Source organism: Pinus tabuliformis, chromosome 7, assembly GCF_031772625.1.
Source record: "Pinus tabuliformis cultivar Carrire ecotype Pingquan chromosome 7, CPIR1, whole genome shotgun sequence".
In the NCBI taxonomy this organism is placed as follows: domain Eukaryota; kingdom Viridiplantae; phylum Streptophyta; class Pinopsida; order Pinales; family Pinaceae; genus Pinus; species Pinus tabuliformis.
In genome coordinates, this window is record NC_142293.1 from 1,798,546,608 (window position 1) to 1,798,558,876 (window position 12,269).

Genomic DNA, 12,269 nt, shown 5'->3' on the forward strand with positions numbered 1-12,269 from the left:
CATTGGTGACAATGAGTTAAACTTCATTTTCATTTTTTTTTACATTTTGACCATATATAAGAAGATGGTATATTATTTTAGCTATTCTAAAATTTTACGTTATTGGACAAGGGTGAATTGGTGTTATTCTAGGGTGAATAACTTCCTTGATATGCATTAGTCGATCATTCATCTCTTTTATTTGCAACGCCAAATCATCCAAAACTACAAGAATTTTCTCTTTAGCATCATTCCTATTCAAGAAGACCATGCCAAAAAGGCCTTCATGTGCCAATAAATATCAATGGTATGCAAATTCTAATTTTGTCTATCATGGGTGTTGCTAGTGTCTAGTACCCATGTAAGCACAATGTCCATCACCTCTTAATCTGATAAACAAATGGGTTCACGCATTAAGTCAGATTTAACGTCACTTATCTACTCCCTAATTGGTTAATGGATATGCTCATGAATGATGGGTGCCGAAACAGACCCACAAACCTCCCTGTGAGTCTTAGTATCCACCTCCATAGTGGTAGTGATCTCTTTGATGAAGCATTTGTATTGCTCCACCATCACGTAGAAAGGCTAGAGCCAAGGAAATAAAGAATGAGAAAGTGGTGTGCCCATAAGAGAAATGAAGGAGAAAACTAGAAAACTAGAACCATAGCCAATTTTGAAAACACTGATGGGAAAAACAAAAGTTTGCCAACAACTCTAGTTATGTGCAGAAAAGCCAACAAAAAGATAGGAGGAAGAAGTCGCCCATGAGGAAACACAATAACTAGGGAGTCACTTTAAAGCCCAGTAAACCGCTAGTATGTTGGGATCACCTACATTTATACTGAAGGATCGAAATTCCTTAATAACTAGAAGTTGGATTGTGGAGAGACACATTATAGAGTGCGCACCAAACATTACTACCATAGGACCCATCTTTGATATTACGAACACCTACTTACGATCATTAAACCACATGCATAGATATAATGCCATGTCTTGACTATTAAAGCAGTAAAACAATGAATCAATCCCTCTCCATAGAAGAAGTGACATTATCCGCTTCCCAATACATGCCCTTTATCATCTAAAAAACATATGACTAAAATTTGCTAAAACATATCTTTGAAAAAAATTTACTTCAATCTTTTTTTTCAATATTAAAAGTTCCATTAGCATTATGATTAAAATACATAAAATTTTAAAACATACCTAAAAAAATTATATTAAAATAAAGTGACGGAATAACAATTTTGATGATACATTCTAACTAACTTATTTAATTATTATTCTATCAATAATTTACAATAATAATAAATATAATATAATATTATATATTATTAAAAGATTATTCTCAACTAAATTGATAGGGAAGTATTAATAAAAATAAAGTATTTAACAAGATTGATTGAGGAGTATTTAATAAAGTAAATTATTTTATAAAATTTAATTATTAAAAAAATCTGGGTATTATAATTTTATTAATTTTGGAAAACACGATGCTCGCAAGGTGTTTGACTTTAACTATTAAAACAAACACTTCATTATAAGTGGCTTGCAATGTGTTTGACAAGAAACATAATAACGTTAACCAATAAAAAACAAAAAATTAAACAGCGCGATTAAATAAAATTAAAAAGCATAAATAGATTTTTCGTATCGTTAAAAAGATAAAATTATAGTTAAGGATATAAACAAATATCGCCATTAAATAATATAAAAATCATGAATTTCTCAATAATATTAATATCGATTTGTATGAAGTATGGTTCTGTCTATTAAAGTAACAGTTTTACAAAATATTCATATACTTTAAGCAAACCATTTTTAAGAAATGCTACAATTTTTTTTTTATTATAACTATTCAAAATATTCCTCGGAAAAAGATCGTTATGAATATTGTTCATATTTAATGAGAAAAAAATAAAAATCGACCAGCCACACCAGTCGGATCTTTTTAAACTTCACGCCTGCTTTTAAATGTCAATGTTTTTTGGTGTTAAATATCTTTTCCCCCCTTTACAGTGGAAAGGAATGTGAGCATGTCACGGTACCTGAACGCGTTGAATATTCACCCTCCAGGGCAACAGGTGTCGACGAGCACAGCAGTGAAATCCACCGATGAATACTCAAATATTAAATCTTTATCAGGAATGGCGTGAGTTTGAGACTGGTTACCGACGTTAAAAGAAACTGATTGAATAGGTTATCAGTGTAGTAAATACATTTATCTGTAAGTGATGTCATTTACACATTTGATAGAAATTTTGATGAATTGTTTGGATTATGAGTTAGAATCGCATCCAAATAAAAGTACAAGTACCTGAATTTGAAAAATAATAATTTTTCATCGTCGGATTTGTCACATTACCCAATCTTAAAGATGTTTGATACAGGAATTGTCGTCCGAAATTCAACACTGGACGTTCTGCGGCTCCGAGCTCGATTCGTCGGTGTGAAGCAGTCAATGTTTCAAACGGGAAGACTTGGCGTTAGCTGAAGAGTTCTACCGTCGAATAATTACCGTCGGCCATAGAGGATCTGGCATGTTGTATGTTTTTTGCTGTTATCAGTTTATTGGACAGATTTTCATAAGCGTTGGAAAACTTTTAAAGCTTTATTATTTTAAGAGAGAGTGCATATTGTTAATAACGTTCAACGAAATTAAAGAATTTATATTTTTTATAAAAATTCAAGAATAAGAAAGATCGTGGAAAGTGGACCCACAGGCGCTGTAATGACGTCAATGCCCGCGCGGCCTCGCCTTCTTATTGCTGTCGCTCCCTGCCTTTTGAGAAATGTACATTCTTTGTTGGAATCATTTAATTTCCTATCTCTTTGTATTTTAAGCTCATGGATGCATTGTTCGGATGAGTGTACTGATGTATGGATGTCGGAGAGAGGAGGCAAGAAATTTTCCGTGCTGGCTTTCACCAGTGAAATGGAAGCGGAAAAGGTGCATAGCTCCAGTACTCCTTTGATTCTGGTTTTTTAATTTGATCTTGAAAGAAGCAGTGCGTGAGAGTCACGACAGCTGCCAGGGTTTGCAACGTCGACGGAATGGAGATTAGTTTACTATTTATCCAGGATATTTGAGGTAATGTCTGATTATTTGTGGTAATGTCTAGCTTCTGTGATTCTTATGGAAATTCTCAGCCGTTAGAGAATTGAGTAGGAATATCACGCCTCGCCTAAAAATAGGGGAAACGTGCCCTCGATGAAGAAGTTGAGTGTCATAAATCTTGTGTAATATTATAAAAATATTTTGGAACTTTAAAAAGAAAGAGTCAAAGGCAGCGAATGACGTAGAAATCGGTAGGCTTTCTCAAATCGGCATATAACCATTGATAATCGGCACAGAGCTGAGAAACCTGAGCATGAACTCGGGCAAAAGATTTTAGGAGTATAAATTTGGTTTGCCGGCCTTTCGGGGAAAGTAAGTTACCAAATGCGAGGCCCAGCTCCAACATCTTTACGCAGTAAAGAAAGGTGAGGAACCAATTTGCACGGAATGGACTGCCGGAAGCTTGTTTTCAATTTGTTTGAATTGCTGGAATCTAGCTGGAGCTTCTGCCTTGCAGCTCATTTCTAGCGGGACTGGTTAATAATTTAGAAATCAGGAAGGTTATAGCTTTACAAGAGAGGTCCGCTTGGCTCAAATGCTTTGATGTTGTCAAGAATCTTGAGGTTTTAAAATTTCGAATTATAAGAAACCAACAGCTGTGACTGGAAAAGGGATTTAATCCGTTAGCGGTGAATTTTTGTCCAGAAACTGATAAGGAGGGCTGGAAATAGTAAAACTTCTGCCGCCATTTATATCTCCTGAAGAAAGATTTCGCTTGGACGGATCTGTAGTGTTTCAAGTCCTCCAGTTTGTGTATTGACAAATAATTTCTAGTACAGCAGAGACAATGACGAGCGGGGTATCTTTGCCGGGATTGCGAGGGAAGCAGGTTTCCTTCGCGCTTATTGCATTGGTTTGCACCACATTTATTGTTTGGGGACTAGAAGGAGCCCCATTTCTGAGTGTTCTTCCGACAGACGAAGGCGTTGGGAGGTTGATTCGAGCAGGCTATTTGCGGAGGAATAGGTTAGAAGCGCTATTTTCAGGTTAGCCTTTTTCAATTAATATCCTTTTTCAGAGTAAAGTAATTTTTCTCTCGGAATGAACTTGAAACTGGTGTTGTTTAAATATTTTACTATTTAACATGTATTCTTTAATATACAAAAGTATTTACAACTAAGTTTTGATCGTAATTAAGTTTTCAGCCAATTTAGAAATCTAACAAATTCCACAAATTTCTGCTGCATTTCCAACAAATTTAAGACAAAAGAAAGCACAAACCAAAAGAAATTCTAATCATAAAACAGTTAAAATACGACATAGATGCTTTTCTCGAGGTGTTTGTCTGCGTGCGCTGTGTTTGGGCATTCCATTTAATATAAATTATAATCATCTTTTGGTTACTGTTTTCCTTTAAGATCCATCTCAATCATTAAATTGGCAGAGAAAGCAGTATTTCCTCTGGGCATGTCCTTTTGCCTATTTTTGTTTTGTTTTGTTTCTAAACGTATCTGGATTGTTTCGGCATATCGTTGATCGCTCAGTGGCAAGTAGACTCAAGTTTCAACTCTATTGGTTTCATTAATTTTCGGGCTGTCATTTTTGGGACATGCGGATCTATGACTTTTCTGAACCAAATGAAAGTATTTCTGAGTTATCGGATGACAATGGCGTCGATTTCCAAAAGTTCATCATATGTGTGCGCCCCAAATTTTGTGTTCCGACCAAATGGGATTCTGGGATGCGATTTAAATGAAGTCAATGGGTGAAGTATAGGCTAGCATTAAATGTCAGTAAAACAGTAAATGCTATTTACTGTGGGTTGGTAAGTTTTGGTGAAGTTTTTAATTTTATTTCAGCCGGAATTATTTCTTTTACGGAGCATAGTAAGTGAAAATGTGAAGTAAGTTTTTTTTGTTGTCATGTATATATTTGTAATGTTTTTTTTGTGTTAGTGTGAGAAGAGGGAGACGCAGCAGCGCCCATGTAATAGAATTGTAATACACAGCAGTGTAAATTGTGTTGTAATGCACAACAGTGCGAAGAAGTGAAAATATAGAACGCAGCAGCGCGTGAATGAAAAAGAAAGGCAGCAGCAGCAAAATAGAATATACAGCAGACACAGCAGTCTGAGTCTTTTGTTTTTTTTGTAAATTCCTCTGTGAGAGAAGAAGAACCATAGTTTGTAACAGCAGTTTTATTAATGAATAGAAATGTGTGGTGTGTGAAAACTCTGTCTGCTGCAAATAATTTTTTTTGGTTTCCGCTGTGTTAAAGATCCTGTGTTTGAAACATAGCATTGTCTCTGTGTTCTGTGATTTTGTTTTTGGGATTTTGACAGATAAATCCCCAACACATTCATCAAATATCTTCTAATCTTTTATACCAATAACAATATCTAACATCCGCTGCTTGATCAGGTTCATTTTCATACACACCTTCCGTCATGGAAAGTTCTCCATCTCCGCCAACTGGAGAACCTGATTCCATATCAGCTAAAGAATTGCCAAGCATCTCAAGATTTCCGTCTAATGCTGCTAAAGATTTCTCAGTAGAAAAATCACCACCTAGCCCGGCCGAAGAATTGCGGACTGAAATTTCCCCTTCTAGTTCAGAAAATGATGTTCTTGTTGAAGGTTTGTTCTCTCTGGAGGCTGATAATATGAAGTCCAGTTTAGATGAAAAAGAAAAATCCTCAGCAGTTGAAAATTCCTCTGTCATTACCGCTGAAGAATTACTTCCTACAAAGGTTGAAAAGTCATCAACTATTGAGAAGAGAGGTTAGTATCTTGCTTGATAGTGGCTGCACTAGGCCAAATCTGATAACTTCAAAGAGCCTCAATCACAGCTGCAATTTGATTAGAATATACCTAGCAGAAAATGAAATTGAAGCAAGTTGATATCAACTGTTGAATCAAATGCACAGATTTCATTTAGTGTTTTTTATTAAAATTGCAATCTCTGTGCTTTTCTTTCAGTATGTGACTATACCGAAGGAAAATGGGTTCAGGATAGCAGGAGGCCAATATATTCTGGCAAGATGTGTAAGCGCTGGTTATCAGGAATGTGGGCATGCAGGTTGACCCAACGCCTTGATTTTTCTTATGAAAAATATAAGTGGCAGCCTAATAACTGTGACATGCCCGACTTTGAAGGGCAGCACTTTCTTACAAGGTAGGGGATAATCAAGCTTTTTCCGTTCTCCTGGTTATTTACACACGTGTGTATGTATATACTATTGACATTTCTAATTTTTATTTTGAAAGTTTTGTGAAACATTATTGGATTTGCAATTTTTAGAGAGTAAATTTGTTTAATAGTTGGCCGGACTCAAACATGAGTGGTTATTTTGTCTACATAAAATATAGAATGCAGGACAAAACACTTGCATTTGTTGGGGATTCGTTGGGAAGGCAACAATTTCAGTCTATTATGTGCCTCATTACAGGTGGAAAGGACAGTCCAGATGTTCAAGATGTAGGGAACGAATATGGTTTAGTACGTGCCCGTGGTGCAGTAAGGCCAGCTGGTTGGGCATTCAGATTCCCAAAGACGAACACAACTATATTATATTATTGGTCAGCAAGCCTCTGTGAAATTGAACCCCTAAACCCGGGAAACCTATCCACCGACTTTGCAATGCATCTTGATCGACCAGCATGGTTCCTGCATACTAATATTTATAGATTTGATGTGGTAGTGTTGAATACAGGGCACCATTGGAATTGGGGAAAATTAAAAGCAAACAGATGGCACATGTATGTAAATGGACAACCAAAGAATGTTAAGAAGCTGAGAGACCTCAAGAGTGCTCGCAATTTGACAGTCCATAGTGTTGTGAAATGGCTTGATAAACAGTTCGATGAGTATCCAAATTTAAGGGTCTTCATGAGAACCCTATCACCTCGGCACTTCTTTAATGGGGATTGGAACTCGGGCGGTCGTTGCGATAACACCAAACTGTTGTCTGCAATTCACAATGGTTCTCATACCCGTGGAAATGATCCTTCTGCTGAGAGTGCTGTCCAGAGCACAAGAGTTGAAAGTTTAGATATCACTGGGATTTCAGAGTTAAGGGATGATGGACATCTATCCAAATACAATCTCAAATCGAAAAATGGCTCTCAGGATTGTTTGCATTGGTGCCTTCCAGGGGTGCCTGATACATGGAACGAGCTCCTCTTTGCTCAGCTCTCGTTTCCACAACCAAATAAACTATCAGCACAAATATGATGCTGCAGCATCGTTTTCCATTGCACGGGATTCTATCTTTGATTTATCGAAGTGCAACTACTGCAACATGTACAAATAATGAATATGGAGAGTTCCTGTAATGGATCACAGTAACTGCACATTTCTTACAGCCTCATATGTCTGTTGGGCTATTGTTCTTTCAACCTAGGAAAAAGGCGAGGCGAGGACTAGCAGCAGATATCATGTTTCAGTTGCCATGATTTTCATCTTCTCACAAAAGCAGTTGAAAATTGTATCCCTGTAATCTCGCTAGTGGAAGAAAAGGCAAGTTACATATTGTGGGATAATGAAATTTGAGTCAGTATTTTTCTTTAAAAAATAAATCCTAGTTGATTGGCAGATACCTTGTTGCTACCACAAGGGTTGGGTTGATACCACTTGGTGGGCTATGTTGTCATATTAATTATATATATATTATTTTTCTCCATCAATGGTGTTTAGTGCACTGGTGCTCCATTTCTACATTGGCACGTTGTACTTTTTATAATATTCTTTTTAAAATCTTTTTCACAGTTATCAATCAACACAAATCCTCCACAAATGGAATTTGAGTGCATTTTCATGTTTTAGTTAACCTTCAAACAAATTTGAGCTTAAATGAGAACATTTTTTTAAATGACTAAAAGCAAAATAATTTTTGAAGAAATTAAAAAGGATTCCCGATAGAAATAATACAATTTAGTCCCAAAAAAAAAGGTATTTGATGAGAAAGTTTATGGTTTATTTTTTAAATATTTTTTCACTGTATTAAAACTTCTTATCTAAATTAAATGATTGGTAAACCTCAACAAATATCAATATCTAATAAATATTTAAGCATTTTATGATACATTTCAAATTGTTAAAATTAAAAGCATAATAAAAAGTAGTTAGATTATAATTTTATTATTATTATATTATTATTGTAAAAAATTTAATATTTAAATTAAACATATATACATTTAGAATAACATGGAACAAGATTCTTAACCATGGAAATTTACCCCATTTTATATGGCTTATCAATACCAAATGTCCAAAAACCTGTAACTCACTTCATATGACACTATTTTTAATTAATCAATTTAATTAAAAGGGAAAAAACCCTATCATACACCTAATACTTTTTTATAACTTAAAATTTTGAAAACCTTCTTCTAAAATATACGCCCCTATACTATCAACATACATATAGAATATTGAGAAACATCTTCTTACCTAATACATGTTCTCTTAATGTTTTCAGGATGTTTAATAAGATGTCCATTCTATTTTATTTTTTAATTTTTCCCTAGGTTGTTTCCATCATTGTTATTAATGAGGTAGGTTCTTTATTGCATCTGAATCATGTAGTTCTTCTTTAGTGCTTATATAGTTTCTACGTCGAATGAATATGTATGTTCCAATGAAACATCCTAGGTTTGAATCCCCTAGGCTTGGATCCCCCTATCCATTACTACACTACTTTTACTAATTTCTTATTCTATTCGCATTCCTTCAATTAGTGGGGAGTTAGCTTTCAAGTCGACTAGCGCATGTCATTGTCCAATCCTTTGTTTCTCCATTTGACTTGACTACCCTTTAGTAATTGTTGTTGGGGATGTTCCTATCAACTTTAGTGATCAACCCATACCTTACTCCTATTGAGTTTTTCACTTTACTTTTTCATGTTCTCCCAACATCTTCTATGTGGCAATCTCAATAAAAATTCCCTTACTTTCCCAACTACTTCTAATATTTGATACTTGCTAGATGAGCCCATGAAATCCATTGTCTTAGTTTTTGTTGGGTTGAATTACCCTTCATGACTAATTTTTCTAACTCTTTTATGGTTATTTCTTACATGTTTTTCTAAATCTTGGGCTCCTCTAGGATGATATATTGTAGTACCTCTATCTAGTTTATTCGAATATTTTGTGCTCTATTGATGGTTAGATATCTTGAGGGACCTGTCAGCTTCTTTTTAGTTAGTCTCACTAAAACTGACAATTCCAATTTGAAATGTATAATACACAATTCTAACCTCCTTTCATCTTCCCACTCACCATTATTTATGGGGAGAATTGTCTAGATTATTGTTAGCAGGATTAGCTCGAGAATAGAAAATACTATGTTGTTTTGTCGATTCAGCTCATTAAAAATTTTAAGTGCATATGGTTGTTATGCTAAGTATTTTGGATGGATGTCAGTTGAGTTGACACAATATACTTCTATTGAGTCCAAAAAAAACTAGATGTGTGACAAGTAGAGCAGGGGCCAATGGACTTGCTATGGAACTAACTATTTTTATGATACTCTTTACATATTTTATAGCCCAATTTCTAAAAATTTCTCAAAGGGATGGAGACTATGTCTTGCCCAACTTATTTCTAGAAAAGAACTTAAATTTCCTCATGAACGAGATGACCTTTCTAATAAAAGAGGTATCTCCCACTAGAGTGACCTATGACATTGCTAATAAATAAGAAGAGATGGGAACCATATCACCTTCATATAATTTTGACATTATTTGTAGTTTTTCTTTAGGATGTTGGTGACATGATCCACCTAGTTGTACTTCTTCTTAAACTTAAATATCTTCTCAATGGATTCCAAGATATTTAGCTTCACATCTAATGCCCCACCCATCAAGGAAATACTAATGGATACTATAATGAATGCCCATTTTATCTTTGGTTTTTTTACATGCAAAAACAATAAGTCCCTTTTAGTTTATTTTGTTATTCCTCCTATAAATTACCTCAATCAAGCATTGGAGTCTATTTTCATAGGAATTTCTAAATATTAAATGTAGGAGCCTTGTTTAGAGATGAGAATTCTTCTTAAATGCCTAATAGAAATTTCATTTGCATGTTTTTTCATACAAAAATGTGTTAGACTCCTTGGAGCCAATGCCACCAAATCTTAACTCCCACAAATGCATCTAAAGTTGAAGTATGTCCTAGTTTTACTCTTATTATTTGATCTTCTATCTCCTTTGGAATCAAGCTATGGATGTTAAAACAATAAAGAAGAAAACCATTTGTTAAAATCCAAATGAAGATGTTGAAAATTACCAAAAATATCTAATTGGGACTTGGATAGGTGACCCATAAATTCTGTTAGACTCATAACATTAGATCATATCTAGGAGCATCCTTTTGTTATGATCCCATGGGTTTAAAATTGTACTCTTTGAAGATATTTTGTTACAGAGTTTAGCTTAGAAAATATCAATGTGATTTTTTAACAAAGTGTCCAATTTTGCAAGACCATGACTCAATTTATTTCTTATAGTGGGCTCATAGTTAAACAATTTGATATGTGGTGGCCTCTAGTTTGCTTGCCAGACACTCAACCGAAACATCTATCATCCCAGACAAAGGGTTTTCCAGTGGAGTACAATGCTTATCCCATTCCTTTAGCGACTAGCTCCTTTCTCGACCACAAGGACTTCGTCATGGATAGTTATCGATCAACCATTCCTCCAGTGAACTAGCGAGTTGAATTTTTTTTAATGGAGCATGGAACACAGGGGTGCTAGCTGAAAATTGTTTTATGGAGAGCAATACACAGGAGTGCGCCAAATTTTCACAGTGTCTATATATCCAGATTCCTTCCAATTGGTAATTTTTCAATTAGGACTTATACTCTCCTGGGTTTGATCAGAGCAACCAAGACATGGGAATCATTTGAGCTAGTAGCAAGGCACACAACAAAGGCACGAGAAGCATATGAGCTAGTAGCAAGGAACACAACAAAGGTTCTATTTTCCTCTTCATTATATTTCTCATGCTCTGACACAAACGTATTTTAAGTTTTCGAGTTTCAAAATTTATTTTCATTCATAGTTTCGAGTATATGGTATTGATCAGTGTCCAAATGTACAATGTGTTACCTCTTTTCATGCATGAATTAGAGTATGTTGGTCACATTTGGGGTGACCTTGTATGGATTCCCCTATTTCTATCAAATTTGGAAGACAGGGGATAGAGTGTGATTCCAGAGGAAGAAATAACTATAGCACAAATAAGGGAAGATATAATTGAAATTGTAGAGGTTAAAACTTTGACATAAATTATAGAGGAATCTACAATAGTGTTGGTTGTAACACGAGGGAAAGGGATAGAGAAACACATAGAGGAACAAGGATAATAGTAAGAAGCATCTCATGACAATGACTTCTTCAATATATTTCTTCAAGGTTTTTCCTCTCAAAGTGTCCTCCAAAATTCTCTTCAAAGTCTGCTCTAAGGATGTTATCAAGACTGTCAATTGGTTCCTCCAAATGTTACCCAAAAACCTAGTCTCTAGAGATAAAAAAATGCTAACCAAGTCTTCCTTCAATCATTCTTCATGGTATCTTCAAGATTCCTTCAAAGGATACAGTTCAATACTCCAAAATTGTCTTCACCCTTCAAGGTATGCTGCTTCAAAATTAATGCAAAGGTGTACAATAGGTATTCAAGCTTGTGTTAAGTTACCTTAGGGATATCTCTATAAACTACTTCAAAATGTTGTTCAAGCCTGCTCCAAATTCACTTTAAATGACCCTTCAAATTTTTCTCCAAAGGATGCCCAAAACCTTGCTGCCAAACTATGAAGGAGTCTTCTACTTCTATAATTAAGTGTTCTTCAGATTGTAGATGAATATTATAACAATGTTTTTGCTGCTCAAAATTCAAGATAAGCTACACTTGGTCCTCAAAAAAATCTCATGGGAATAATATCAAAAGAAGGATAGGACCTAAGATACCTTTACTACTACAACCCAAAAGTTGGGATAAATCAAGCCCATGTATGGTCCTTTGTCCTACATAGGTGTTATAGACATTTTTGTGCCTTACAGCATTGAGCATGAAATGTCCATAATATAAGGGATCCAAAGTCCCTAAACATGTTGTTCCTACCCCTAGAGGAACAAGGCTAACAAACCACAGCAATTCACAGAAGTTCTCCACCAGAAACGGCTCAAAAACAAGTCAATTCAGGATCAATTCAGAGGCTCCACTAG

The 12,269-nt window shown here is 35.0% G+C and overlaps 1 protein-coding gene across 1 annotated transcript; it reads left to right on the forward strand.

Moving 5' to 3' along the window:
• The first annotated feature begins 5,705 nt into the window (after nucleotides 1-5,705).
• LOC149255536 (protein trichome birefringence-like 14) lies at nucleotides 5,706-7,381 on the forward strand. The gene is made up of 3 exons (XM_089457245.1): nucleotides 5,706-5,823; nucleotides 6,022-6,217; nucleotides 6,412-7,381. The coding sequence occupies exons 1-3, from the start codon at nucleotides 5,706-5,708 to the stop codon at nucleotides 7,274-7,276; spliced, it is 1,179 nt and encodes a 392-aa protein (XP_089313371.1). The 3' UTR covers nucleotides 7,277-7,381.
• The last annotated feature ends 4,888 nt before the right edge of the window (nucleotides 7,382-12,269 follow it).

Bases quoted from the DNA above. Each gene is read 5' to 3' on its own strand.
- LOC149255536 (XM_089457245.1), top strand. From the start codon at position 5,706: ATGAAGTCCAGTTTAGATGAAAAAGAAAAATCCTCAGCAGTTGAAAAT. The intron at 5,824-6,021 runs GTTAGTATCTTG...CTTTTCTTTCAG, and splicing joins ATCAACTATTGAGAAGAGAG to TATGTGACTATACCGAAGGA. The intron at 6,218-6,411 runs GTAGGGGATAAT...CATAAAATATAG, and splicing joins GGGCAGCACTTTCTTACAAG to AATGCAGGACAAAACACTTG.